At 45.9% G+C, this 27,082-nt stretch overlaps 2 protein-coding genes across 3 annotated transcripts; both read left to right on the forward strand.

Annotated features, from left to right (window-relative positions):
- Window positions 1–401: 401 nt before the first annotated feature.
- LOC134512590 (protein PET117 homolog, mitochondrial) lies at window positions 402–6,403 on the forward strand. Its single transcript, XM_063328054.1, has 2 exons — window positions 402–621; window positions 6,248–6,403. Exons 1-2 carry the CDS (start codon window positions 526–528, stop codon window positions 6,395–6,397), a joined length of 246 nt encoding a protein of 81 aa, XP_063184124.1. The 5' UTR covers window positions 402–525; the 3' UTR covers window positions 6,398–6,403.
- A 239-nt stretch (window positions 6,404–6,642) lies between these two features.
- KAT14 (lysine acetyltransferase 14) lies at window positions 6,643–26,317 on the forward strand. 2 transcript variants are annotated; one of them, XM_063328052.1, is made up of 10 exons: window positions 6,643–6,923; window positions 9,464–9,582; window positions 11,709–11,830; window positions 14,349–14,530; window positions 15,097–15,516; window positions 16,522–17,093; window positions 17,641–17,777; window positions 18,285–18,460; window positions 21,614–21,804; window positions 24,444–26,317. In XM_063328052.1, the coding sequence occupies exons 1-10, from the start codon at window positions 6,650–6,652 to the stop codon at window positions 24,615–24,617; spliced, it is 2,367 nt and encodes a 788-aa protein (XP_063184122.1). In that variant the 5' UTR covers window positions 6,643–6,649; the 3' UTR covers window positions 24,618–26,317. The 2 variants fall into 2 exon arrangements, with proteins under 2 accessions (XP_063184122.1, XP_063184123.1); XM_063328053.1 differs by having other exon boundaries at window positions 15,100–15,516.
- Window positions 26,318–27,082: the final 765 nt, after the last annotated feature.

Below are 27,082 nucleotides of genomic sequence, written 5' to 3' on the forward strand. Positions count from 1 at the left end.
AAACCTCAACAGGCAGCCTGTCAGCAAGGGTTAGGTTAGGCGAACACTGGCCACAGGGCACCGTCCCCCCTGCCATCCCACCGCAGCGAGGACGAGGTGCCGCACCTCAGGCACCCAGCAGCAGGCCGCGGCCCGCTCCCTGCGGCGGGCCTAGGGGTACCTGTGAGGCGCCAGGGCACCCCAAACCCCGGCAGGAAAGCCCGGGAGCCGCTCCACGTGCGATGCAGGCGGCCGGGAGCGCCCACTTCATCCGCCTTCCCGCCGCCCGGGGGCGCGGTCGGGGCCTTCCCCGCCCGCCCCGTGGGACGGGGCCTCGCTGGGCCCAGCCCTCCCGCATCGGCGCTCGGTTGCTCAGGCCTGGGCTCGACGCGCTCGGCACTCGGCTCTCTCTCTCACCCCCCCCACCCCCCCCGCCCCGACTCGCCCGCCCCCCCGCGCGCGCGCCGCCGCCGCCGCCGCCCGGCCCTTCCCCCCGCCGCGAGCAGGCGGCTCCGGCACGCGCCGCTCGCCCCGCCACCGGCGGCGATGTCGCGGAGCTCCCGGGCGGTGCTGGCCCTCTCCGCGCTGCTCTCCGCCGCCACCGTGGCGGCCGTGCACCTCCAGCAGCGGCGGGAGCGGGAGGTGAGTGGCCCGGCCGAGAAGGGGGGAGTGGCGGGGTGGGGGGGGTGTGGGGTGTGTGAGGGGAGGTGGGAGGGAAGCGCCCCGCCCAGGGCAGGCCCTGCCCTCTCACCTGCGGCCTGAGGGGCCTGGCACGAGCCCCGCCCTCACCTGTGGGCGCGAGCCGAGGTCTCCGGCCGCAGCCCCGCCCCCTGCTCGCTCCCGGCCCCGCCCCCGCTCCACGTGTCTCTGCCTCCTGCTGCCCGCGCTCCTGCCTGCTCTTCTGCCTGCCCGCTCCCTCCCTGCCTGCACTCCCTGCCTTCCCTCCTGCCCGCTCCTTCCTGCCTGCTCCCTCCCTGCCTGCCTTCCCTCCTGCCTGCTCTCCCTGCCTGCCTGTTCCCTGCCTGCCTGTTCCCTCCCTGCCTGCCTGCTCTTCTGCCTGCCTGCTGCCTGCCTGCCCTCCTGCCGGCTCCCTCCCTCCCTCCCTCCCTGCCTGCTCTTCTGCCTGCTCCCTCCCCGCCTGCCTGCTCTCCTGCCTGCCTGCCCTCCTGCCTGCCTGCCCTCATCCTCTCCTGCCCACCCTCCTGCCCACCGTCCTGCCCTCCCACCTGCCTCCTTTCCTGCAGGCCTTCCGTGCCCAGGGTGCTGCCACCGCCTGTGCCTCTGCCCACAGCTGGGGGCTGCGGGCGCTGGGGTGCACCCAGCCTGGAGCCCAGAGGCTGCGCAGCGGTGCCCTGCCTGTGCACTGCCCCCCCTGCTCTGCCCCCGGTGGTTCTCTCTCCGCCAACTACCCCAAAGGGCACCTGCCCCTTCCCTGTGGGGAGCTCAAGGGTAAGACTGGACAGACTCGGTGGAGGAGGTTTCCTCGTTCTCCACAGCAGCTGGGGGTTTTACAGTACAGGAAGGATGTAATCCCACACCCTGCAGGCCCAAGGGCATCACCCTGGCATCATTCCTGGGGCTCTCCCCTGTCCTGCTGTGCTCTCATGTCCCACTGCCGCTTGTCCCTCTGGCAGTGCCTGTGCTCTGCTTTTCCTGAGTTCCAGAAATGCCTCCCGCTCAAGGGCAAACAGCGTTGTTGTGTGCCACGCAGCCTGCCCCCTGATCTGGCAGGACAGGCAGAGCACAAGAGAACAGAAATACCGTGTGGTAATTAAATGGGAAGTTTTTCTGTGCTACATTTACAAAAATCAGGTAATTCCTGGCAGGCACCCTGTGTGCAAGAGAGCCAGAAGTGTCAGGGCAGATGATGGTGAGTCCATGTACAAAGAAATCCTGCCCTGGACTAAAAGTTTTGTGATTACAGAATGGAGAAGTTGTGCGTGGTAGAAGTTTGGGCAAGGAGTGTGCAGGTTTAGACCCTGCTAATGACTCAAATGGTACCCATATGAGAGCAGACATCTGATTTTCACCGCCTTCTTTACAAAAAGTCCAGAAAATGCACACAAAAAAGCGCTTATGTTAAACGACTATTGTTAAAGGTCTGAAGTAGTCAGAAAACATAAGAGTTGAAGTTGCTAGTCCATACCCCAGCTCAGTTGCCTGTTGCATGGGCTTTATGGTGTGGTCTGTAATTACAGGATTATATTTTTTCCCTCAAGCGATTGTTTCTGTCAGCGCTTGAGAATGATGGATCTTGGAGGATGAGACTGATCTGGGTAAGGGAAGAGGCAGGTTAATTTGCTGCAGAAGTTGGAAGACGCACTGAATGGCTGAGGCAGCAAGAAGAGGAGGAAGGCTGGTCTCTTGGAGCAGTGATGGGTAGCGGCTCTGCTTCAGGTGGAGCTGACATAGATGCTGGGTAGACCACTTAAATTCAGATTTTTCCAGGTGGGTGCTGGCTAAGTCAGCGTGCCTGCCTTGTGCCACTGAAGGTCTGTCAGGAACACGTGCTGAATGCTCCTAAACTACAGGGAGCTGTACTTTGTGCTGCAGGACAACACGTGCTCTGAAAAAAATCACCCTTGGGTGTTTCAGTGAGACACCTAATGGATGTTTTTGACCTTAATCCTTGGCTGATATCTCTCCTTCATCTCATAGACTATGAAAATAAATTAACATGTACAAAACATTCATATTCTGTAGAGGTAACAGGCATAAAACAGTACACAAGTAAATGAGTAACGCTACCGTCAGAGTGGAATCTGTGTATCATGAAGTAAGTAACGCCCCGGGCAACAGGTTGAAGAAGGAATGTGAAACTAAAGGCTGAGCACCTGGCCAGGATCTGTGCTGAGCACTGAAGGAGGCAGCGGTCCTGTGGTATGTAGAGGCCATGCTACAACTCATGTGCAAAACACAGGTTAATTAAGGGCACAACGGCAAGTTTACAACGTGCATTCTACCAGCGTATGGAACACGACGCTAGTAGAAGGAGTGGTGGATCAGCAAATGAGTCGATGTGGTTGATGCCCTCTGTTTGCTTCATATATTTCTAATGATACCAGGAAAAAAATAGGGACTTGCTGCCCTTTGCCTGTTCCTGTTGCTCCGCGCTGTAGTTGTTGCTTGTTTGGCAAAATAATGTTAAATTGATTTGGTTGTTACACGTGAGGTCACTGCTGCAAGCTTCTGCATGAGAAGACCCTGGGTTTCCCACATGAGACAATGGTGGGCAGCTTTCTTCCGGTGGGTCTGTCTTAACTTACTTTTCCGCAGCTGGAAGCAGCCATCGGGGTGGAGGATATCAGTGTCACTGCTCTTGGGCTGCCAGCAGATAGGCAGTTTTGCTGAGTGTCCTAGAAGTGGAGGGGTCAAAGGATGCAGTTGGTCAGCAATAATACCTTTTGGGGGTTTTGGGGGACAGGACCAGCGTCTACTCTTTGCTATCGGTCCTGACACCCAGGCGTGGGCACAGCCTGTGAACTATGCATGGGGAACTCATGACATCAGAGGTACCTGACCTGTACATACGGGGATGGGTTCACAAACCAGTTCTCTAGAATTAGAAGCGATCTCCCCCAAAGCTGGATTTCACGCTCATCTGTGTATGTTTGCAGGGATATTAGCGTTCCTCAAGATGCTGCTGCTGCAGAAGCAAAGCCAAAATGTTGAATTCTTTTTTTCCAGCAGTCAGTGTAACTTGTTATTCAGAAGCACTGAGGCTCAAAGCTTATTTTTCATAAATGAAATCTGAGATTTTCTCTTTATAATTCTTCATTTTCAAGTCGGGAAATAATGGCTTCACATTTAAGGAACCCAGTTACTTAGATAATGTAATGAAAATAAGTAACGTGGATATTCTGCAGTCCCGGTGTAGGGATTATTTCAGGTTTATCTTTATGCAAATTAATAAATTTTTGACTCTTGTAAATTGATATGCCAGGCACAAAGTGATTTGAGCTTGCGCACATTTATCTAAACTGATGCAGGAGACAAGCAGGCCGAACTTCTGAGAATAGAGGGAGGTGAGAAGATTAGCTTTTTCGTAGCACTTTGTCACTCGTGATTCTCAAATTACAAAGCTGTCTTTTGCAAATTGTGCATTTTCAAAGTAAATGCATTCACCATCTGAAAGATTGCAGAATAGCTGTGTTTTGCGAAGGAAGAAGAATCACATTCTTGATGTGACTCCCCACATCTTTATTGTTATTAACTAATAGTAATGAAATAATAAATTTATGAACTTTGTCTGTAGCGATTACTAATCTGTAACCTGAGTTCAGTTGATTGAAGCCAATGGGAAGGAACTGTTTTTATTAGATTAATTTCCAGAGAGAGTTTTGATTATTGGCTGACATACGTGTCTGTGCATTTTCTTAACAACATAAAATATTTCTTAAACAAAACCTTTTTATTTTAAACTTGACAGGAGAAATAATTGCCTTTGAAATGTGCAGTTATTGGCATTCTAGATGAAGAATAAAACCCTGTGAGAACTTGTCAAATAATAATCACAAACATCTTCTAAAATGACTTCAGGGTCAGCTTTCAAATAAGTTATTTGCAGATACATTTTATCATCATTCAAACAGGTCAAATAAATTATTCATCTTTTTTGACATTAGGCTAAATAATTTATCCATATCTCCAGTATCCAGTGGCTAACATTGGCACCTGTGAAAATTTCTCATTCCTGAGTCCAAGATGAGCATAAGTTTGTAAATTAGGCGGGTGGATAATACTTTAACTAAACTTAACTTCAACTAAAGATTCTCATCTTTAGTTGGGCTAAAACACTACTGCTATCACACAGCTTGATTTAGATGTGAGCCAGGGTTGGCTCTCAACAATCCTTTGATGGTTTTTACTCATTTATAATGTTTCTGTCCTCACGTATCATATTTTCTGATAAGCTTATGACTATTGCTTTGAATTCTCGTGAGTGTCTGCATATCTAAAAGCCCCAGGAGTTCAAGTCAAACCGCAAAATTGGACTGTGCATCCGATGTCCTCCTTTGCACTGATGCTTGTCTTTGGTTAGCCAGCTCAGGTAGTTAAACCAGCAGAGTATGACTGGTTTTGTGAAGGAAAGAAAAAGAGGGTGAGTTGTTTTTTGCTGGCTGAGCTGCCTGGACTGGCTGAGCCTGGGGTGGGACAAGCAGTGTGGGGAGCGTGGGGCTGGAAGGATGGCAGCAGCACCAGTTTTGGTCGGTTGAAATTGCCAGAGAACTGTGTATCAGCTGTATGTGACGTGAATAACCAATTAAATGCTTCATGTGGTCCTCATTTCCTTCCAGAGTTAGCATCAGCCTCACCATCTTCTCCATCCTGTGTCTGATCTCATCACCCCTCTGCTCCTCGCCTGCCCCCAGACCTGCACATCTGGAGTAGAGCAGCTGGTTCCCAGCTAGTCCCTCCCCTCCTTTTCCCCATCCCAATCCATGTCACCAGTTTTGGTTTCACTTATTTTGCATTCCCCTGGTGAGAGGTAAAGGTTAAACTTGTCAGAGTGAAAAAAAGCTTCCAGGTAGCAAGGAGAGAGAGAGAAGCATATGGAGGAAATAAAGAGAAGTTGGGATTTTCTTAGGGCTTTGTACACCCATTGGGGAGCTTACCCACCAGTTTGAAAACTGCTGGTCTGTGTTGCACATTTTATTTACAATGAATGTGTTAGGTAAAAGGGATATTTTTTGAATCAAGGGCCTTGCTTTTTCAGGAGCTTGGCATAAGTAGGCTGTGGGACTTCAGTCAGCCTTGCAGCAAGAGCTTACAAGGTATTTTCTTTAAGAGTAAGACATGAGCAGAAAGAAGCAGATGAAGATACATAGCAGTTTTTTCTTAAAATAATTTCCAATTTGCCACCAAATTCTCTCCAAGCAGAGGAGAAGTTTGGGGGAGATTAGTTTGATTTGGTAAAGATTTAGGGCAGAGGTAACAGGATTTTATAGGCCATGTCCATCTTGCCCAGCATGGGAATTATGGGTATGTAGCATTTATTTTCTCGGTAGCTTTGCCACTTAGTAAAACCCACCCATCTGAAGTGAGTACAGATAAAGCGCTTTTTGGTATAGTACCATTAGCTTATTGATATTGGGTACCAGTTGCTGTAGTTTTAGATTCAAACCACATTAAGTGGCTGTAGCTACAGGTGGTGGCAGAGGACTTGCAGCGTGGTGAGCAGCCCTGCAGGAGGGGTTACAGCTGGGTGGGGGTTGATTGCATTCAGCATCCAACAGGCTGTGATAAACCCTGTCCCTTGTGTTTTCAGAGGCTGCACAGCGGAGTTCTCAGAGATCTCGAGCGTCAAAATCAGAAAAAGGAGAATATTCGCCTACTAGAAGAGCAGATTGCTTTAACAAAGCAGCTTATGGAAGAAAGAGACAAGGCGCTAATGGAAAAAGGGTCCCAGCAGTCCTAGTCACAGACCTGAGTCATTAGAGGTTTGATTAAAGACGTTGGGAGATCACTGGTGTCTTAACTACTTGCGAGTGTTCCAGCTAACAGAGGTAATCTGTGAAAGACTGCTTCTTTTGTATAGGTTGTAATCCAGCCCCAAAAGCTGTAGGGTGGACACAAAACATTTTCTCTGTCATCCATCGGTACTTTGTGGAGGCTTGGCCAGCACATACAGCCTGGATGGACTTGTCAATGTGGGGAGGAGCTCCTTGTTATGCAAACACCATCTAAGATGGCTAACAACGTTCACATGAGTGGGCTGCTAAGCCGCCATGATGATGAAGCCACCAGGACCTCTACCTCAGAGGGCTTGGAGGAGGGTGAGGTGGAGGGGGAGACCCTCCTGATTGTAGAGTCTGAGGACCAGGCTTCGGTGGATTTATCTCATGACCAGAGTGGGGACTCTCTGAACAGTGATGAAGGTGACGCATCCTGGATGGAGGAGATGTCCTATTACTGCGAGAAGTGCCAGAAGTGGATTCCAGCAAGTAAGCCTGCCTGTTGCCTTGTGTCTCGCTTGCCTGGCTGGAGTTGTTTGCAAAGTGGTTACGCTGTCCTGCATGCCTGTTTTATGCGGCAGCCCTTGTTTTGCTGTATTGCCTTCTGTGTTGGAGGAGAAAGGCTCTCAGCACAGCCTGGAGCCTAGCAGCCTCAGCCTCATGCCAGCCGTGTGCGTTATGCACTTCAGTCCATGAACTGTATGGGTGTCTGAAGCTGGCATTCCCTCTAAAGACATGGGACTGTCTTCTTTAACTAGTAATGAACAAGGGTATGACTTCAGAAAAAGCACACCCTCCCAAGTCTTGCTGCTGTTGCGTTTAGGGGACTTTGCCCAAGCAACTTGGCCTCTCTGCTCACTCAGATAAAGATTACGACCCTTGCTGTAAAGCTTTTCCTGTGGAGGAAAAGGGCTTTGGGATAGCATTACTTTTTCTGTATTTTTTTTTTCCTGGTCAGTTTGTCACATCTGTGGAGCATATGGTTAAATCTCAATTTTAATGGTTTCCTGATAATGTGAATTTAATTTAGCTTTCACAGAAGCGTGTCCAGCCTGTAGCAGCTAGCTTTGGGAGGTGTTCAGAGCAAGCTGCAGAACTTGATCCCTCTGCTGCTTGACATAAGATACATGCTGTTGGCAACACGACAGACTATACTTTCGAAATTCTGGATTATTCTGTTATTAGAGCCGAAAGCTAGATATTGCTAAGCACTGGTTGTTTTATGGTTTGGGGTTTTTTGTGTTTTGTTTGTTTGGATTTTTTGTTGTTCTTTTGAGGTTTTCTTGTTTGAGTTGTGTGTTTGGTTTTTTTTTTTTTTTGTGGCTAGAAATAATGAACTCTTCAGGTGGCACCTGCCTTGCAGGTATGTCAGAGCTGCCCTTTTGCCATCTTAGAATTTGCCAAAAGTTACAGTAAAGAAATTTCAAGCTGTGTTAGTGAGTGTTTTGATGTTAATGTAATGGAACCAACATCATACTGTTAAAGTAGTGTGCAGTTAAAAAGACATATTAACTTGAAATGTATTAATAAAAAAAAAAGCAGAGAGCTAAAGGTAGCATGAGATAGTTCATCTTAGAGCACTTGATTTAACACTCAATTTGTTTTATTTTACAAAGATGTTCCCCTCTCTCGTTGCTGTGGAACAAATCCAAAGAGCAGAAAAAGCCAATAGCAGAGCAACAGTAACTAGATACAAATGTGCAAAGTAAACGAGCCGGAAAAGGGGAATGCTATTCTCTTTGCTTATTGTTCAGTTATATGGATATCAGTTGTCACTTGTGAAAATCACCAACACGCTCAGACAAATTATGACTTTTTACATTGAATTGCTATGTAAAAATTCTATTAATCTACTAAGTGTGGGGTTTTTTTCCCCCATCAGACGTAGGTGCAACTTTAATAGCTAGATTCCGCAGTTCACTGTGGAAGCAGAGCATCCATGTATTACAAATGCTTGATCTGGTGCCATTATACAGTAAAAGAGATGTCGTTCTTTTAGAGAAAGACCTTTCGTCTGGAACTTTTCAGAAATGCTGTTGTCTTAACTGTTTCCCTGTCCTGTGATTTTATTTTTTAATTTTTCATATTTGTCTCAATTAACCCCTGGTGAGTTTAGAAGTCCTGATTCCTATGATGGTTTGTTTTGTTTGGATTTTTTTTTTCTCTGCTCCAGAAACACAGAATTAGAGCCCGTAACTTTGACTGTGTGGGCTTTTACAGGTGGCTCTATCCCAGCAGATCGCTTTTGTTCAGACAAACTTTAATGCAGGGTTGGCTTTACGCAGCAAAGCCCATGCTGAAGTGCTTTGCTGATTTGGGATCTAATGCATCAACTGCAGTAAAGAAAAAGTGTTTCCTGGTAATGTTGGGCTGTTCTTTTGGCTCGTGGTCTAAAGGAAAGAAGATCTTCCCCTGACAGGAGAAATAAATACCTTAAAGCTTCACGCCATGTCTGCTGCAGTGCATCCTAGAGGCTGCTGTAAACAAGGACTGGCAGCCTTACTTTAGGAACAATTTCTGGACAGGGAAAGAGAGAGCTGTAAAGACATGTAGCAGTGAGTGGAAAGATGATGTGGAAGAGAAAGTTTTTATGTTCTGATAGCTTTTGCAGTAGCACACCTTTTTTTAAATAGGTCAGCTTTTTTTTTTTTTTTTTTTTTTTAAGCAGAGTGGAAAAACAGTTTTTTATTGAAGTGTATAGGTTATCCCGGGGAAGCAAGAAGGAATGAGAAATGCAGTGGAAACAAGGAAATCCTTGGTTTTGTACCTGCATTCAGATGTTAAGTAGAACGCTCCTTTTTTGTGCCTGTGCTTTTCAGTTGGTCACTGGCTGCTGCAACTGTGAAATGAATCTGCACCTTCCATCGCAGCGAGTTCTGATGCTTCCTGGGAACTGACTGGGTCTCTAGACTCTGGGGAAAAAGCAAAAAGTACTTTTCTGCCTGATGTTGTAGGGAATCCAAATCTCCTTTGCAGCATTTTTTCCCTATAAAAGGACCAAGAAATTGATTTTTGCCCATTCATTTTAGGTCAACTGAGAGAACAGCTCAGCTACCTCAAAGGAGACAACTTCTTCAGATTTACTTGCTGTGATTGCTCAGAAGATGGGAAGGAGCAATTTGAACGGCTGAGATTAACGTGGCAGCAAGTAAGTAAAATGTTTGTGCCAGCGGAATAACCACAGGACTTTCTAAAATTGTTGTTTGTTGTGTATGTGCTACCTAAAAATGGAGAATCAGCTATCGGTAACAAAGAAACATATGCATGAACTTCAGAAATTAATTAGCTAAGGATTGCCTGCATATTAGAAGTTGGGCATTTGGCAGGTGAATTGAAAGATAATCATGCAAACCACATTCTTTTTTCTTTTTTTTTTTTTTTTTTTTCTTCTTCCCCTTAATGTTGCTCATGAATTCGTAGCTTCAGGCAGGTTTGGAAAAGCAAATTGAATGCAATTTGACTGCTAGGTATGAACAGGTTTTTGTGTATATGAGCAAATGTAAAGCTAGCGAGGTGGCAACATACAAACAGAAAGCTTGCCAGTCCCTGAACGCAAAGCTCCAATCTGGCTGCTTACCCACTAGCAATAGTCCTTGCTGGAATTTGCTATTTCAGTCACTTGCACACCTGAGCAATCACCATAATTTACATTATACAGCAACCACCATGTGGGTGAACTGATGCACACCATCTTCTCTAAGCAGGGTGCTGGAGGGGCGGGCAGGCAGTGCTGGCTGTCTTTGCGTAAAATGAATTTGATTAAGCAGTGGCTGCTGCTCAGCATTAAGTGTTTCCACATGCTGAGCATCGGGCAGTATGTGCAAGACATCTATTTTGCATCCTTTGGGACAGTAGTGGTGTGATGTCTCATAATAGATCAATTAAAACATCGGTTTTAACTCCTACAGTGCTTTCTCATGGTGGCCAGTGCAGGGCTGCGCAGGAGGCAATGTTGGCACAGCAGGCTGGCAGAGTTTCAGCGAGTTACAGATCTGGAGAGCAAAGGCTGCTAGCATTACACCCAGCTCTCTTCAGAGTGGCATGGGGAAGGGACAGGCAAAATCAAAACGGGTGAGGGAGAAAGTTAATGAGTGAAGAAGCTATTTCCTTAGGCTTCCAGCAGCCGCTGCTGCTTCTGGCTAAGTTGAATTTAAGGAAGTGGTCAAACTTACCTTGATGTAGGAAAAATAGGGACAGTGATTTCTGGATTTTTTTCAGAGTATGTGGCCTCAACAGATCCTTATCTTTAACCAGTTGAAAAGAGAATTGGTTTTGAAGTCCTGAGACGCTGTCCCACCTGGCTTATAAAGCACAAAATCCTAGATAGATAGTTATCAATCTAAGAGGGGTTGCAAAGCAGAAATAGGGTACAGGGGACACTAAAGCTGTCTGTATTTTCTCATTTTGGCATCTTCAGCAATGCATTCCAGAAAGCTATGTCCTGCTGTGAGGAGATCCATCTCCCTAAGAAAAATACATTTCAAACTTCTCTGACGGTGAAGAATAAGTCTCTGCTGCAAGTAGTATCCAACCGAGGCTGTGTGTTGTTGAAAGATGGTCGCAGCCCAGCTGTACGATTTTAGTTGTATTCAAATGAATTGGATAAACATGATCATAGTTGGTCACCTAGAAATTACTTACAAAGAGGTGTGATATTTTTCAAACCTGCCCTTCAGTTCAGGCATGTAATAGGTCAGACTAAATTTGGTTGTGAAGCATGTGAATGAGCTGTAAAGGGGCTGTCTTTAATGAAGGTCACCTGGAGACAAATGTAATTCTTGTATACCCAGAAAAATTAGTAGTTGTCGTGTGATTTTACAGAGAGTTTACAGCCTGTTCAGCTTGAAAAGTAACAGTAAGTGTTTAGAAGGACCGTTGTCACTAGATGGATTATATTGTATTAAACTTGAGACTCTTTTTGAGAGACTTTTTCCCTATCTCCACACTACATTCAGACCCCAGTTGCGATATAATTCATTTATACAACCATTGCAAAAGCCTGTATCTCAGCATAAACCTGCATAACTAGGCAGCTTGTTATTCCCTTGGGATAGAGCGTTCTCTGGGAGAATGTGCATCTAACAATAGAAAAACAAGAATGGGCAGCATGAAAGCAGGAAGAAGATGGATTGCAGAAGTTGCCTATGAGATGTTGCAAAAATAAGATATTTATGAGGGAGCAAAGACTTGTGCGTGTGTGTGTGGCAGCTGTGGGGGGCATTTCAGCAGATGAAACAGAAAAGACTCACTTGTATCCAACACTTTCTATTCCAGGTTGTCATGCTGGCAATGTACAATTTGTCTCTGGAAGGAACAGGCCGTCAGGGGTACTTCAGGTGGAAAGAAGATATTTGTGCTTTTATTGAGAAACACTGGACTTTCTTATTAGGGAACAGGTAAAGACGTGGTGTTTCCCTGAAGGTCTGGCTGGTGAGCCAAAGCAGTTAAAACTTGTTATGCAGATGGACAAGAATCCTGGTTAATTTGGTGATGTCTCTGTGACATTAGTGACAATATTGGAGGATTTAATATTGAGGGCCTGAACATAGGCATGAGGGGTACTCTTGAAAACAAATAAGCATTTCTTAGTGGGGAAAAAGAGCCGCAAGAATGTCACACAAACCAATGTGTAAATGCATATATTTTGGGTTATTTCTTATCTTCCTGTAGGTAGTGTATGAATCTGCAAAGCCTTTGAGTATTTGTAAATAGACACAATGAATGAGCTAGGGCTGATGTCACTGGGCTTTAAAGGGAAAAAAAAAAAAAGAAAAAGTCCAGCAAAGTACTCTGTTATTTGGCTATAAAGCTTGGATGGACCCAGTTCTCCACAGAGGAAAACTGTGCCTAGTCTGTTAGCTTGTTTTGGATCTCCATAAAATAACTTTAGATAGCAGGCATTACAAACCACTGAAATGGTTTTCAGTGTGTGTAAAGAAAAAAGCTGTTGGAGTAAGAAGCCGTCTTGCAAAGGGCAGCCTTCACAGCTGTGTGCTGTATAGGCAAATGGCACATTTTTTCTGAGCACACTGAAGCTGTCAAACCCAAGTCTCACTGTTGATGCATGTGCTACAGAGGCAGGAAAGGAACTGAGCAAGCCTTCGAACTTGTAGATTTGATTGACTTCACAGCTGCTTTTCTTCCCCAGGGATTTCTCTGTCGTAAGATCTGTAAGATCCTTTCTCCCTAACCAGATTTCTTCTTTGGCTTTGCTTTCATTGCTTGTCTGTGCCTCCTTATTCTGTTCTCAGAAATGTTAGCATTTGTCCCCTCTGGAGTCAACAGGGACCCTGACAGGAAGGGAGCCGATGGCCCATTGTCCCTTGCTCAGGCAGCCATCACCTCCCAGGGTTTGCTGCTGCCTTTTGAGACCCGCCCCGGGAACTGTGCACACCTTGCTCTGATTAAATTCAGATGAAGTGATTACTGTCCTCAGAAGTGGTGTCCCCACTTGCCTGGACAAGCCAGGGGACAGCTGAACCACATGTGTAGCGGTTCAAGGTGTGCCACGCTTTACTTCCTTGGCATATTAAAGCACAGCTTATCCAGACCTACCGTAATGCTCCTGACTCTGGTCTGGGGCACCTGAGTTTAATCCCCCCCACTTACGGGTCAGTACCCCAAGGTGTGTACTTGGCAACACTCAGACAGCAGTGAATACCTGCCTGGCCAAGCCTAGCCTGAGTACTGAAGTTTTTGCCAATGGAGGTATGCAAAGGCAAGAAGGAATCCCAAGATCCTGTGCAAATAAGGGTTTAGACTCTACACCGTGAACCTGGTTCTCCGTTAGCCAAGGGAGTACCTCAGTTATTTGCTACAGGGGCAATTTTAAAATATTTCTTCTAACTTCTTCCATACGGCGTTCTAGTTAGCCCTGTGACCAGTTCTTAGAGCAACAAAAAGCACTCAGATGCCCAGTAGAGTACGCTGCCCTGCAGAGTGAAAGGCTTAAATGCAGCTCCCTGCCTCCAAGTGGCCAAAAAGGTGCTACAGAAATAGTTCAGTAAGTGTGGCTGGCTGGTATGTTGACTAGTTGGCATCATCTTGCCCATGCTGCAGGAGAAGTTTTATGGCAGAAATCTCCAAGCAGAGATTCTGCCTCTCCAGTATGTATCGCAGGGATGCGTCTGTGGGACAAGCGCGCACACTCTGTTATTTTGCTATTTCCTGCATCTCTCTTGTCCTCTGATTTATTTCTCTGACCCCTGAGTCTGCTTCTCTGCAGTGGCCAATGAGGCTGCAGCTATGGAGGGCAAAGTGGTCAGATCCCAAGTCCCTTTGTGAATTCGGCCTTAGGGGTCCTGTCCTGCAGCTCCAGGAGCTAAATGAAATCTCAAAGTAGTCAAGGCAGGCATTTAAATTAAGTTTGTCTTTCCTTACGTGTGAAGTGGTGACGCCTTTATCATTTTTCCCTTGCCTCTCCCATCCTGTACACCCAGAGTCCTGTTTGCCCTCTTCAGTAATGGAATATTGCTCTGAAATGTCAGGTCAACACAGCTATCGGTAGGATCCTGTTCCTGTTCTTGCATCACCAAATTGTTAAAGGTAGCAATATCAGCATTTAAAAGCTGGGGGTTCCAGTGTCAGGGTAGACCTGTCCTCTGTAGGCTCAGCTTGTGACGGAAGAGAAATTGAGCTGCATTTGCGTGGCATTGATGGAGCATACATACACAGCGCTTTGTACATCAGAGCCCACCAGTGCATTGTCACTTGCCCTTCAGAGTGATTCTGTTTGAGAAGAAATTAATTAATCTTAGCCTGTTTGAGGATGGGGGTGTAGCGACTATGTCGTCTCTCTGCATCAGTACCAGTGGCACTTTGCCCTTTCCATCCTGGTGGAGGGAGGAGGCTTCAGGATGAAAGCACAGCTGGCCAGGGGGAACCTAACGCTTGTTTTCCCCTCTCCTGCTGTAGGAAAAAGACTTCAACATGGTGGAGCACAGTCGCTGGTTGTCTCTCAGTGGGGAGCCCCTTGTTTTTCCGCTCAGGGGCACAGGAATTTGGAGAACCGGGGTGGTGGAAACTGGTTCATAATAAACCCCCAACCATGAAACCTGAAGGAGAGAAGTTGTCTGCATCTGCACTAAAGGCAAAAGGTAATTCTTTCCCTGATGGTGTGTAGGTTCCTAGCTATGGCCAGAGCAGGAAGACATGAGAAAAGTTTATTTAAAATAATGTGTTTGTGTGTATGGACAGTTACAGGACGTGATTTTTTTTTTCTTAGTTTCTCTGCTATAATTCTTGATTTAAGAGGACTGTGGTGTATATGCTGCAGTATGAGAAGCCTGTTATATTTCATTGCCTTTTTGCATTGTGCTAAACGATTTAGAGGCTTTTGAGATTTGTTCAGGTTTTTTGAGATTTGTTCAGGCTTTTTCGTAGCTAAAATCTACAATTTCTCTGCTCCTCTTTACCCTAGGAAGGTTTTTTTTTATGTTTTGTCCACACTAGATGCGAATTCCCTTCTGTGCAGAGGAGCAAAATTGGGGCTTAAATGAGGCTTTAGTGGTGTATTGGCTACATGTCCAGGAGTGAGTTTCTTGTATATTTTGAAAATGCATCTTCTAAGATTTGTAGTCAATGTGTGGTTTTGACTGTATGGTATGTGTCCAGCGACTACAGGAGCTCAGTGTCTGTTAGAATAAGCAAACTACTTCTTTAGCAGCTTCAAAGCCACCTCTGGATCCTATCATTACTGTGGAAGGACTCAGGAAGCGGGTAAGCCGCAATCCAGTCGAATCGGCCATGGAGCTGAAGGAGAAGAGATCTCGAACTCAGGAAGCCAAGGATATTCGGAGAGCCCAGAAGGAGGCAGCCGGCTTCCTAGACCGGAGTACATCCTCCACTCCCGTTAAATTCAGCAGTCGAGGCCGTCGTCCCGATATTGTCCTTGAGAAAGGAGAGGTGATTGACTTCTCCTCCTTGAGCTCTTCAGATCGCACTCCTCTGACAAGCCCTTCTCCTTCCCCATCTCTGGACTTCTCTGCTCCTGGCACTCCAGCCTCGCATTCAGCTACTCCCAGCCTTCTCTCAGAAGCAGATCTCATCCCAGATGTCATGCCACCACAGGCTCTGTTTCATGGTAAGAGATGCCATGTTTTTTCTTTAATAATAAGCCATACATAGTTGTCAAGGAAGATGTTAAATAAAAAGAAAACAAACAAAAACAAACAAAGCAAACCAGAAGAAACTTCCATTGAGCTGCAGGATCTTTTAAATATAAGATGGAAAGTAACTGGTAAACTTCCGTTTGTCTTAGTTGTGTGTAAATCTTGATTAGTTTTCCATAGTGGTATTGCCAGCTTCTAAGGCCAGAAGGAACCTCCCTTATGGTCTTCTGAGGGATCCTGAATAAACAATGGGTAGAAGATTTCACCTAGCAACTGCTGCACCACTCAGCATAAGCAACACAGATTATGCTGTTAGATAGCAACTCTAATTTTGCCTCAACCATTTCTTGAATGGGAGAAATTTAATTCTCATGGTAATGTTCCAGTAGTTCTCTAAGTTCAAACATCCCAATTAACAAATGTTACGTATCAGTCAGGTTGCAAAGCAGTGATGCAGGCTGAATGCTTTTAGGAGCCAGACCTCAATCTTAATCAGAGAAGTCGAGAATAAAGCACTTCTTGTTGGAAGGAAGGATACTCAGGTTCTGTAGAGGGACAAATCCTGTGCTTCTGTGTCTCCTAGCTGTTCCCTCAGTTTAAACAGAACTCCTCCAGGGTATGCTAGCTGAAGATATAGCTCACCAGCTTGACTATTTGATCCCCAGTCTTGAGGAATTTGCAAAAATGTAACACTTGTCAAAGACAAGTGTCAAAACCACTTGCAGCTCAGGAGTCCCATGTTTTCGGGTGCTGAAATGCAAGACACCTTAGAAGCAGGTGTGCATTCTGTGTCCTGAAACGGGACTCCTTACGGTGTCCCCTGTCCAAAATCAGAAGGTCCAGAAGTATATAGAAAATGGAGTGTGTTGGGTGAACCCGCGTTATTTCTCCTTAGCAGAAAAGTCCTGTGACAACCCTTTTTGGAAGGGGGTTTGATATTTACATTTTTTCCTGAATTATTTTGATCTCTTGAACAGATGATGAGGAGATGGAAGGAGATGGAGTTATAGACCCAGGAATAGAGTACGTGCCCCCTCCCAGTGGGACAGCTGGTGCTGGCACTGTGATAGCAAGTAGAAAAAAAGTGAAGACAGCTGAGCAGATCAAGCAAGAGGTGGAGAGTGAAGAAGAAAAAACAGAAAGGATGGAAGGTGACAGTGAAGATCCTGAAGAGTCAAATGCATCGCTGCAGGTGAGGGGACGAGACAAGAGGAAGCCACAGCTGGAGAAGGATGCTAAACCCAGAGCTCCCAAGCATACCTCTGTTAGCATCTATGAGGAAAAGCTGCTGCTGAAGAGACTGGAAGCCTGTCCTAACGCCATGAGCATGACCCCAGAGGCCCGGAGACTGAGACGCAAACTGATAGTCAGGCAGGCCAAGAGGGAAAGAGGACTGCCGCTCTTTGACTTGGACCAAGTTGTGAACGCTGCGCTGCTCTTGGTCGATGGGATTTACGGAGCCAAAGAAGGAGGTGTTTCCAGGTCCCCAGTAGGGCAAGCAACGTACAGAACTACTAGCCAGGATTTCAGGATCTTGGACAGATACCAGGTGAGTGTTTCCAAATCTACGTGAGCTTTTGGCATTGGTTATTTTACAGCTTTTGCTGCAGACAGCAGTGTAACCTTGAGGTTATCTGACTCCCAAAGTGAAAAGGATTATGTGAACAAGACTCGTTTTGACTTGGGGCTGTGTCCCCACCAATGTTCTCACAAGCCCCTTTCTTCTTGGGACGTGCTCGTACAGCACGGCTGTCTATCAGTGTCAGCACCACAAAGGTCTATGTATTTGTACTCCAGCCCTGCCCAAACACTGATGGTGGAGGCCTGGAGGTACCCAAACAGGCGGTTGCTCTTTCATGCTGTGTAGGAGGGAGATCACTTGCGGCGCTTTTCAGAGTAATGTATGTGGCTCGTAGGTTTGGGTGCTAAATCTGAGAGTGCACAGCAGAGTCCTGTGAGGTGGGACCATCGTGCTGTGGGTCCAGCCCATCCTGTCAGATTGAAAGGCCCTTATTCTCCCTATATTGATATGATTCCCCTGTGTTAAGTCATTGACTAATCTTCCTGAAATGTTCTGCGTTTTTTTGTACATCTAGACAATGCTGCCTGCCATGAAGGGATATCGACAGCAGACAACAAAGTTTCTGTATCGACTGGTAGGCTCAGAAGACCTGCTGACAGACCACAGTATTGTCAGTCCTTACACATCCCGTGTCCTGAAACCGTACATCAGGTACAGATGCTCAGAGGTTGAATTTGCTCTTGGCTTGTGAATGAACAGCCCATGGAGAGGACACCTTTCCTGGGCACTGCTCCTCACTCATCACTGGAGCACAACCCAGTATACTGTGGTAACCCTGAAAGGACAGTGTTTAAATTATTTAGCTGAGTAGTTAAACTGGCTCTGCGTTGGAAGGGGAATCTCCAAGAGAGGTCAGGGCAGAGAGGGAATCACCGTAGTCATTTAGTGGACGTTGCACCTGCTCTTGGGTCAGAACTCCTTGCTCCTGCTGTAAGGAGAGACTGGCTTGGCATGCTGCGGATCTGGGAAGTTTCCTGGCCTCTGACACAAGGGTGGTTTTGCTGAGCTGGGTGCTGTTTTCCCACATGAATGGAAGACTGTTCTTTTGTTCCGAGTTGAGCATGTCAGAAAATATTTTATGGGCAGTACCCATTCAGCTGCAGTGGCAGTTATTGTTGCTCACTTGCCTTTTGTGTTTGCTTTTCATGTTACTGGCAGGCGCGATTATGAGACAAAGCCCCCAAAACTCAGGCTGCTGGCAGAAATCCGGGCGTATCCACACAGGAATGATCTCAATTGGAAGGCTGAGCCAGAAGCACCCATTGATTACTGCTACGTTCGCCCTAATCACATCCCCACTATAAACTCCATGTGCCACGAATTCTTCTGGCCTGGTAAGATTCCTTCAGTGCTTGGTTTTCTAAGAAGGAAGTGGGTTTTGTTCAGAAAAAAAATTATTCTTGGGCCAAACTTTTCTTCAGTTGGTGTCTGGCTGGGTTCTTAGAAAACCATTATCTGATGTCTTAGGAATGCAGTTGAAATGGAGACGTGGGTTTGGTGTCTTTGTTTTTCGAGATCATTTAGAGCTGGGCAATTAGGCCTTAATTAACACAGTACTTAAAGAAATAGGTTGTTTTGGGTGACACTATTGATGCCAATAGGAGTAGTCAGTTACTAAAATTAAGCATCCAATGAAAAGTTTTGCACAATCTGTGACTGAAGTAAACCAGAGATCTACTCCTCATTAGCTTCATAAGAAAGTTTCTTCCTAGCAGCTGGATATGTTGGAGTGAAATTAGAAATTGCACTCACAACTGCAAGATTCACTGTGGTGTCCTTTATTTCTTATAGCCTCAGTATTTGCAAGGTATAGGAAAGCTTGGGTACTGACTTTTATGTGTCATTTCTAGAACTGTAGGCTCTTTGGGACAGTGTCTGCCCTTTCTGGGGGCAGTTATGACGCTGTTGTCTCTAGTTCTTCTGAAATAATAATTGTGATGTTCATCTACTGCATGGATCAGCTTCTGATCAGTAAACAACGCGGCAGGCTAATTTAGAAAAGCCCAGTACAAACAGTACACACCTTTATTCCAAGTAACTGTTTGCTTTACGTTTTGATTTGCAGATAGTGGTTCGACCAGGTTTGTAGTTCAGCAGTGCTCATAGGCTACAGTCAGGATCGGAGCTCTTTGTGCTACTCATTGTCCAAATTGTACAACTCGGGGGGAGATAATGTGACATACCTTCCCTTTCACAAGCTGTTTTGGAGCTCATGAGAGACGCTTGCAATCCTAACAGAGGCTGAACCCCTTTGTCATAGTCTCTCCTCTTCTGATAATGCATTTGAAGTTCTGGCCAAGTTGGGTCCCACCTTCTTTAAGTTCTTCAGGACTCACCCTGTTTTATTTAACATAAGGAGCGTGGGTGTGTTCCACCCAACTGTGAACTGTTCGTCATTAAATCAGAAAGCTGACACTCCCATCGGTCTCCAAACAGGAATCAAAAATCTCTTCCATGGTGTAAATTTTCTGAGGCTGGGATTATACGATTATTGCGCCTTTGGTTCTGTTGTAGCAGGAGAGGTAAGCAGTGATACTTCAGGAGATAAAGCACACTGGTTTTTGTGGATGTGAAGGGTTTAGCTTCACGACAGAGAAGAGCATTGTTAAGCTAGCACTGTTATTCGGAGAAAAAACTGTAATTCTGCCTCAGTTTAGGCACCTGAAGCATGTGTGCTTGCAGGCTGCTATCATTTTAGCACACATCTTAGGTGTGCTTAGTTGCCTTCTAACAGCGATGCTCTTGTTGACCAAGTTCTTAAGTTTTAGGCACTTCACCAGGTGGGGTAAGACCAAGCCTTAGTTCTTCCACCTCTCCATATCCTTCCCAGCAGAGCTCTTCTTGTTTCTCACAAAGCAGAAACAAGTTTGTAGGTAGTTACCGCAAATGAGCTGATGTGAAGCAAGATTCCCCCTTCTTGTCTCTCACGGTATCTTGTGCCTTCATGTCCTAACGGGAAACGTCTCCCGAGCAGACGAGTGGTAAACCGTACTGAGCTAAGCATCTTCCTACAGGAATAACTGCGTGCTGAGGGGACGGCACCATTTCATCGACGCCAGTGTGCTCAGGGCAATGTAGCGTTCCTGTACAGACATGCTGTAAGGCACTTCACAGCCATTTGCAGCCTTGAGATAATTAACACGGCTCCCTATTGCCAATCGATTCCTCCCACGTCTTACTCCACCCAGCTTACTCTCGAGCAAGAACATAATTCACCCGCTTATTTGTGCCTGGCGCCTTATGAAGTCTTGCATCTCATCAAGAGTGATAAACATTACTGGAAAACATACTCTGCTATTTTGTTATCCCACAGTCCAAACATATACGCGATTGCCAATTTAAGGCTGAAACTAACATTTACGGCACAGCTCCGCTATGTCTTGCACCTCATTTAGGGCCTGTCCACACAAATTACCAATCTTATGTGCTGTGAACTGCACTGCTTGGCCCTAACATGCTGTGTGGATGCTCTCAGGCTGCAGCAGCAATGTGATTAGGCAAGGTAACGAACTCCACGCAGAAGTCACCGGCTTCAGGCGTTTCTGTCCAGCCTCTGACTCACAGAAGCACCGCTGCCTGAGAGGCTGCTTCACGCCCCAGATTAGAGAATTTGCATGCTAAAAGCATGTGTTTTGATAGCATTGAAAGCTGTGGTCAGGCTCACGCAAACAGCTGAGTATGCACAACAGAGGAAGCAGCAGGAGCTCAAGGCCAGCTGGAGAAAAGAGATAGGAACCTTAGGGAGGTAATGCTACCACAGCTGAAGCCCAGTTTTACATCTGCTGTGCCTGGAGTGGGTTTGCAGGAAGAACGGGATGGTTTACTCCGTGTATCTCTCTGATACGCTCTGAATCTCCCCGCTTTGCTTGTCTGCAGGCAGGTCCTTCAGCATTTGCTGGCTGGAATAGCAATGGTATACACCAACCTGGTGCTGGCCTGGCATTCCCAGGTGGAATGAAGAAGCCAACCATTATCCATTAATGCTACTGTAGCCCTTAAGAGCCCTAGGAAAGGGGCCAAACTTACTAGGACCCAATCCAGCAAACGTTTGCACGCAGAAGTATCTTTATTCACATGCATATTTAGAACTGGCTCCTTAGCAGAGTCCGTTGATACAGCTGAGAATACAAGCCAAGGAAAGATTAATTGGGTGCTAAGGTTGTGTGATTTTTTTTAATTATTTTTTATTTTTAAAATCATTCTGGTTTAGAGAACCCGCTTTTTGAGCTTTAGTTTCATCCTTGGGTCATTTGGGAGGAAATCAGCTTTGTTAATTTCTCCATGTGCGAATACCCAGTAGTTGGTAGGTCTTGGTTGGTTGGTTGGTGGAAGCAGATTTGGTTCAATCTCTGAGCTTTGAAATTAAGGCAAAAGGAATGTTTCTAAAAAGACTTAAAACTCTGAATTTCCCTGCAAGTGACACAGAACAGTCTGCTTTTCTCTTGGTTTGTAGTGTTTTCAGCTGCGGTTTGTCTCTTTTTCCATAGGAATTGATTTGTCAGAATGCCTGCAATATCCAGACTTCAGCGTCGTCGTCCTTTACAAGAAAGTTATCATTGCCTTTGGCTTTATGGTGCCAGATGTGAAATACAATGAAGCTTACATCTCTTTTCTGTTAGTTCACCCTGAGTGGAGAAGAGCTGGGATTGCAACCTTCATGATTTACCATCTTATCCAGGTAATGAAGTCCTGTGTCTCCGATAAAGAACGATTCCTCTTGCCCATTCTGTGCTTACACAGCTGCACAGATTCTCAGCAGCCCCTGTGAACATTTATGGTGGGAAATCACTTCAAAAGCAGAAACTAAAATGTATTTAGAAGAATAACCGTACTGGTCAGGTCCTCAAAATTAGCGAGATGCTGTAGAATTTGACTGTCTTGGGATTGACTTTGTGTTCTTCAGTGGTCAATAGACAGTAATATCGTAAATTTGGGGTTTAAAGGAGAAGATGAGATAATGAAGGGGAGGTTCAGAAATAATCTATTGCAGCTTTCTTGGCTACACCTGGTTTATTCTGTGACCAGGGCTGTTGCATTAAATCACTTACTGATCTTAATCATTCTCTTTCACTTCTAATATGCTGGTTCAAATCCAGCTGAGCTGAAGATAAAGAATAAGTGTTTGCAATCTCATTCAAATTTGTTCAAACTAGCTTGTACTGGGCTTTGTTCCACAGGGACGTTTGGGAAAATTAATCTGAGCTCACTAAACGGGTGGTATTAAAGTAGTTAAACTTCATTAAATCTCTGAGTGAATACTGTTATTCAGGTGGCCTTAATTCCATTCGCTTTCTTGAATTAAATTGCAGGAAAGCCAGCTTAATTTTGAGGGAGAATGCAGACAGATGGCATTTTCAGAGCCCAGCTGTGCCTCACCAGGGCCCACAGTTTTACCACTCCCTGAACTCTGTTGGCAGAGCTGGTGATGTGAAACGTTCCTTAACTTGTTTTAGTCAAGATGAGCTGCACTAGCAAAAACTCGCCATTGAAACTGTTTTTCCTCATACTCATTTGGCTGAAGAGAGGCAGGGAGTGCTGGCAGAGCCTTGGGAACCGTGATCTGTACCTTGGAAAAGCAGTTTCCTCTGAGCGTAGCTCTTCTGGGCCACCTGAGGGTAACTCTTCTACCTACACAGCTCTCTGCAGTGTCCACCTCTCTCTGCTCTAACGTGTTGGCACAGGCTGCTAACCAGTCTACTTTAAATTCATCCCTTGCGTTTCCCGAGCGTCTCTGGGTGAAGCGTTTAAGTAAATTGCCCTCAACTGTGGTCTGTTGACATGAGATGTCAACGCCTAGTGAGAACAGGCGCGAGCGATGTGCCAAGGTTTGCAGGGATCCAGCAGCTGGACTCATGTCTCTCCAGCAGAGTTGGGATGTATTGGCAAGTCACCTGTGGAAAATCAGCACAGCTCTTTGTAGCACGTATCCCAGCCAATTAACCTAATTCTGTTTGCAGGTAGACTAGCATAAAATTATCATCTTGAGGAGAGCCAGGCAGGTTTGAGACTGGTTAGGCTCGCTAGCCATGAGAGATCACCATTGTATGTTCAGCTCGCGTTAGATTTATTTTTCCGTTGCTGATTATTTGTCAGTGGTAGGAAGGGGTTTAGTCATGAAGGAGGGGAAATGGTGGTTGTCAGCTTCTGTTCCTCAAGCGCCAGATCGTATGTGCTGCTTTGCAGCCTGCTCGGGCTGACACCAGGGTCTGCTCCCTGTAGCAAGAGCCACTTTAGTACACTGTTTGGATTAAGGGTAATTCCCCATCTCTTGGATCAGCGTGCTGAGTTTGGGGATGGATTCTTGGAAACAGCATAATCTAACAAAAAAAGTGTTGATGCAAACGGTGCCTTGATGATGGGTTTGTTGTCAGAAGTTACCCTATAATGCATTGAGCCCAGAGGACCAAACTGCATCTTCTTAATATCTCATTCCAACTACCTATTCCCAGAAATGAATCCTCGTTATTTTACTTGTTTGTTTTTGTTTGGGTGTTTTTTTTTTTTTCTTAAATCCCTGTGAGAGCTTTCCCTTTGAATCGTCTACCTTGGAAATTTCCTGAAGGGTGTTACTGTTCTCATTTAAGAGTTGCAATACATTCAATATACATAGAATGCTATTAACACACTAGATGAAAGCAGGAAAAAAAATATTATATTGGCATCTTTATCAGAGAGCTGCTGGTTAGAATATTCTGGGATCTTTAATGTAACTTCAGCGATGCCATTTGCTGCCTGAACTAAATTCCCTGCCTTCTCGGGAGGCAAGTGCTGTGCCCTGAAGGATGGGAGAGGAGCTGGGTGGGATAGACAGGAATTCCAGCGTGACAGCCCAGAGGTGCGCTGGGGCTGCTCGCGCGCTCCCGGAGAGCTCAGCTCTGTTTGCTGATGGGGAGGAGTGCGGCGCCTGATCCTCTGGCATGTTTTGTCTTTTCTTCAGGCCATTGTTAATAAGTATTTGAGATCAGTGCTGTACACGGAGATTATTTTTAATTAACAATTATTTAGCAATTGACAATGGAAAACTGACAAATTATAATCCAGAACCTGCTTTCATTGTCAGAGAGTCCATGTTTACCAGAAACAAAGGCTCTGAGAAAGAGTGGCGCTCTCTTCGCCTTTCAGCTGTTGCTATGTGTGGTAACTTCTGTGTCGAGGCCTGCGATTTTCTCACATTTCCTCAGGAACTTGAATACCTGAACTGATGAATCTCTTCTCCTCCGCATTCCCCCAGAGGCTGTCTCATTCTCTTGCTGTGATTCTCTCTTTTTTTTTTTTTTTTTTTTTTTTTTCCATCACCCCCCCCCCCTCCCTTGGCAGACCTGCATGGGCAAAGACGTAACCCTTCACGTCTCTGCAAGCAACCCTGCTATGCTGCTCTACCAAAAATTTGGATTTAAGACTGAAGAATACATTTTGGATTTTTATGACAAATACTATCCCTTGGACAGCAAGGAGTGCAAGCATGCGTTCTTTCTCAGGCTGCGGCGCTGATCTGTTGGAGCTGTCTCGGCGTCTGCGAAAAGCCCGGTCTGTCAAGCAAAGAACCACCACGGCTTTCAGTGGAGGACGTCGGCTGCCACGTGAGAGCTGGAACGCACCGATGCCTTTATTCCTAGGACTTCAAATGTCAACAGTGCTGTGTTGTGTGCTGAAAGTACAATCCAAGAGGACTGATTCCTACGCTCCAAGGGGAAAGGCCTGGAAATGCCAACTGGGACATGCTGAAACCACTGGAAGACTGAAATTCTTTATGGGGAGTTTTCCTGCCACTGTTACTTTGGAGAGCCTCATTGACAAACAAACAAACAAAAACACAAACAAAAAGATACTTATCAATTCAGAGGGGCCCCATGGATTTCTGATTTTGAAACCTATCCAAAAGAAGTTGCAGGTTTTTTGTTTCTGTTTTTGTTTATGGGAAATTAACATCTAAGCTTAAATCATCCACGGCGTTTCTGCGATTTGATTGCTTTGTTATGAACCACGTCTCCAATCTGTGAAGGGAGATAAGATATGGGTGCATCTAGCTGGATGCTAACCTTAGCAAAGCTCTACCCGTGCCAGAACAGCAATACCGGAACGATGTTTTAGGAATAATGAAGTGTGTGTGAACTAATGTGATCCCAATGCAAGGCTCAGAGGAGATGTTCTTCTTCTGCTCCTTCCCTACTGCCTTCCTTTCCCTTCGTTGACCTTGTGCTCAATGTGAAGTTCTTGTAGTGCGCAGTGTTTTGTGTTCAGAAACAAGATGTCAAGCGGGTTTGTAGCTAGGCAAAGTAGGACACAACAGCCGCCAAATCAGCTCTTTGAGATCTTACAACCTATCTGCCAGTTGTTGATCCTGCAGATCACCCCTTGGGCGCACCTCTAACCACAGAGCCAGCCTCGCTGGCTCCAGTATCCACCTCCTCTTGCTGCAGACTCTCTGGCTAGAAGAAAGCCAGAACAAAAGTCAGCAGTGACGTTTGAAATGCAGGCTCTGGTTTGTAGAAGCAATCCGTTTGCACCTTGGAGGGAGGAGAAGGTAGAGGTGGGCCAGTTCCACTTCTTGGAACCATCTCGGCTGGGATTTCGTGGCTCTAAGTGTAAGCAAAGAGGAGAGCAAAGAATAAGTAGAAATAACCAAGAATTAAAAAAAATACAAACCCCAAACAGTTTCTCTGGAAGCGGGGTCTAGTCCTTTTATACAGTTTAGCAGCTTCCCTCTCTCTCCATGACTTTTATTGCAGATGAACAGTAAGTTGGCAGATTGCTCTGCTGCCTGACCAAAGGTCAGCCTGTGCAGTTTAAAACAGGAATTGCATCCACTGTGCTGTTCCTTTCACATCAAGGCCCACAGAGAGCTACACAACAAAAGTGACAACTTTTCTTAATCCACTGTGTATACCCGTGGGGTACCTGGCTATAAGTAGTTGTTCCCTTAATGGAGTCTTCATTCTGGTAACCGCAGAGAGATGGACACAAAGTATGTTTTTGTGTAGTCGATGTACATCATCACCAAAACAAAACCAGTTTTAGTGGGAGGGGAAAAAGAGCCCATCCAAGCAGTGTGTGCCCTAACATCTGTGCACATTTCTGCCCGCTTTATGACTACGTGAAAATTTTCAATGTTACTGATGTTAGCTGTACTTGGAAAGAAAAAAAAATTAATCTGTCTTTATGAATGGAATTAAAGCCCTTCCCTTGGAAAAGCCTATCTGTAGTCATACTGTTTGTTAAGCTGTCTCTCCATCATCTTATTTCATTGAAATCCAGCAAACTCAGGTACGGCCGATAGAGGATGCAAAGCGTGTTTGTGGGCAGTGGAGCAAGGCAAGAAACTCCTCATTTCTCTACTGGGCATCCACACAGAAGCCACACGCAGGCAGGCCCTAGCGGGCTGTTTCCTTGCCAGCCAGATTTAGGAGATTAAAGGCAGTCTGAAGAAGATGACCAGTTCTGTGCCATGTTCTCGAAGGTGACCGTGAAGATTTTGAGGAGCTTCTTGTTCTGTGCTTACCCCTCTGTGGCTTTGTCCCTCAGAGGGAGGATGCCAAGTGAAGAAGGTGTTAGAACAGCCCTGGGATTCCCAGTGTGCTGCAGACCGCTTGTTTTATCCAGGCGGTTCATTTACCCCAGACCCACAAAGGCAATGAAGTGCCTTCGAGCTTTTGTACCTGAGCCATTTTGGATCTGTCTGTCATCTGGAAAAGTAGAAATACCAACATTTGCCTTCTTCAGGGAGACTGGTAAGAATGAGCTCATTAAAGGTTACAGGGAATGGAGATCAATATTGCTGTTCTGCAGGCTGCAGAAACACAAAATTGCTTTGTGTTTACATGGACATGGCTTGTTTCTTGCTAATTTGCACCTATTTCTTGGAAAATCAGCCAGTTAACTGCTGTACCTATTATATCCCACACTCCTGGCTTATGTTTTGATCCCTTGGTGTTATCTTATGTGAAGGACGCTCCCCA

Source organism: Chroicocephalus ridibundus, chromosome 3, assembly GCF_963924245.1.
Source record: "Chroicocephalus ridibundus chromosome 3, bChrRid1.1, whole genome shotgun sequence".
Lineage (NCBI taxonomy): Eukaryota > Metazoa > Chordata > Aves > Charadriiformes > Laridae > Chroicocephalus > Chroicocephalus ridibundus.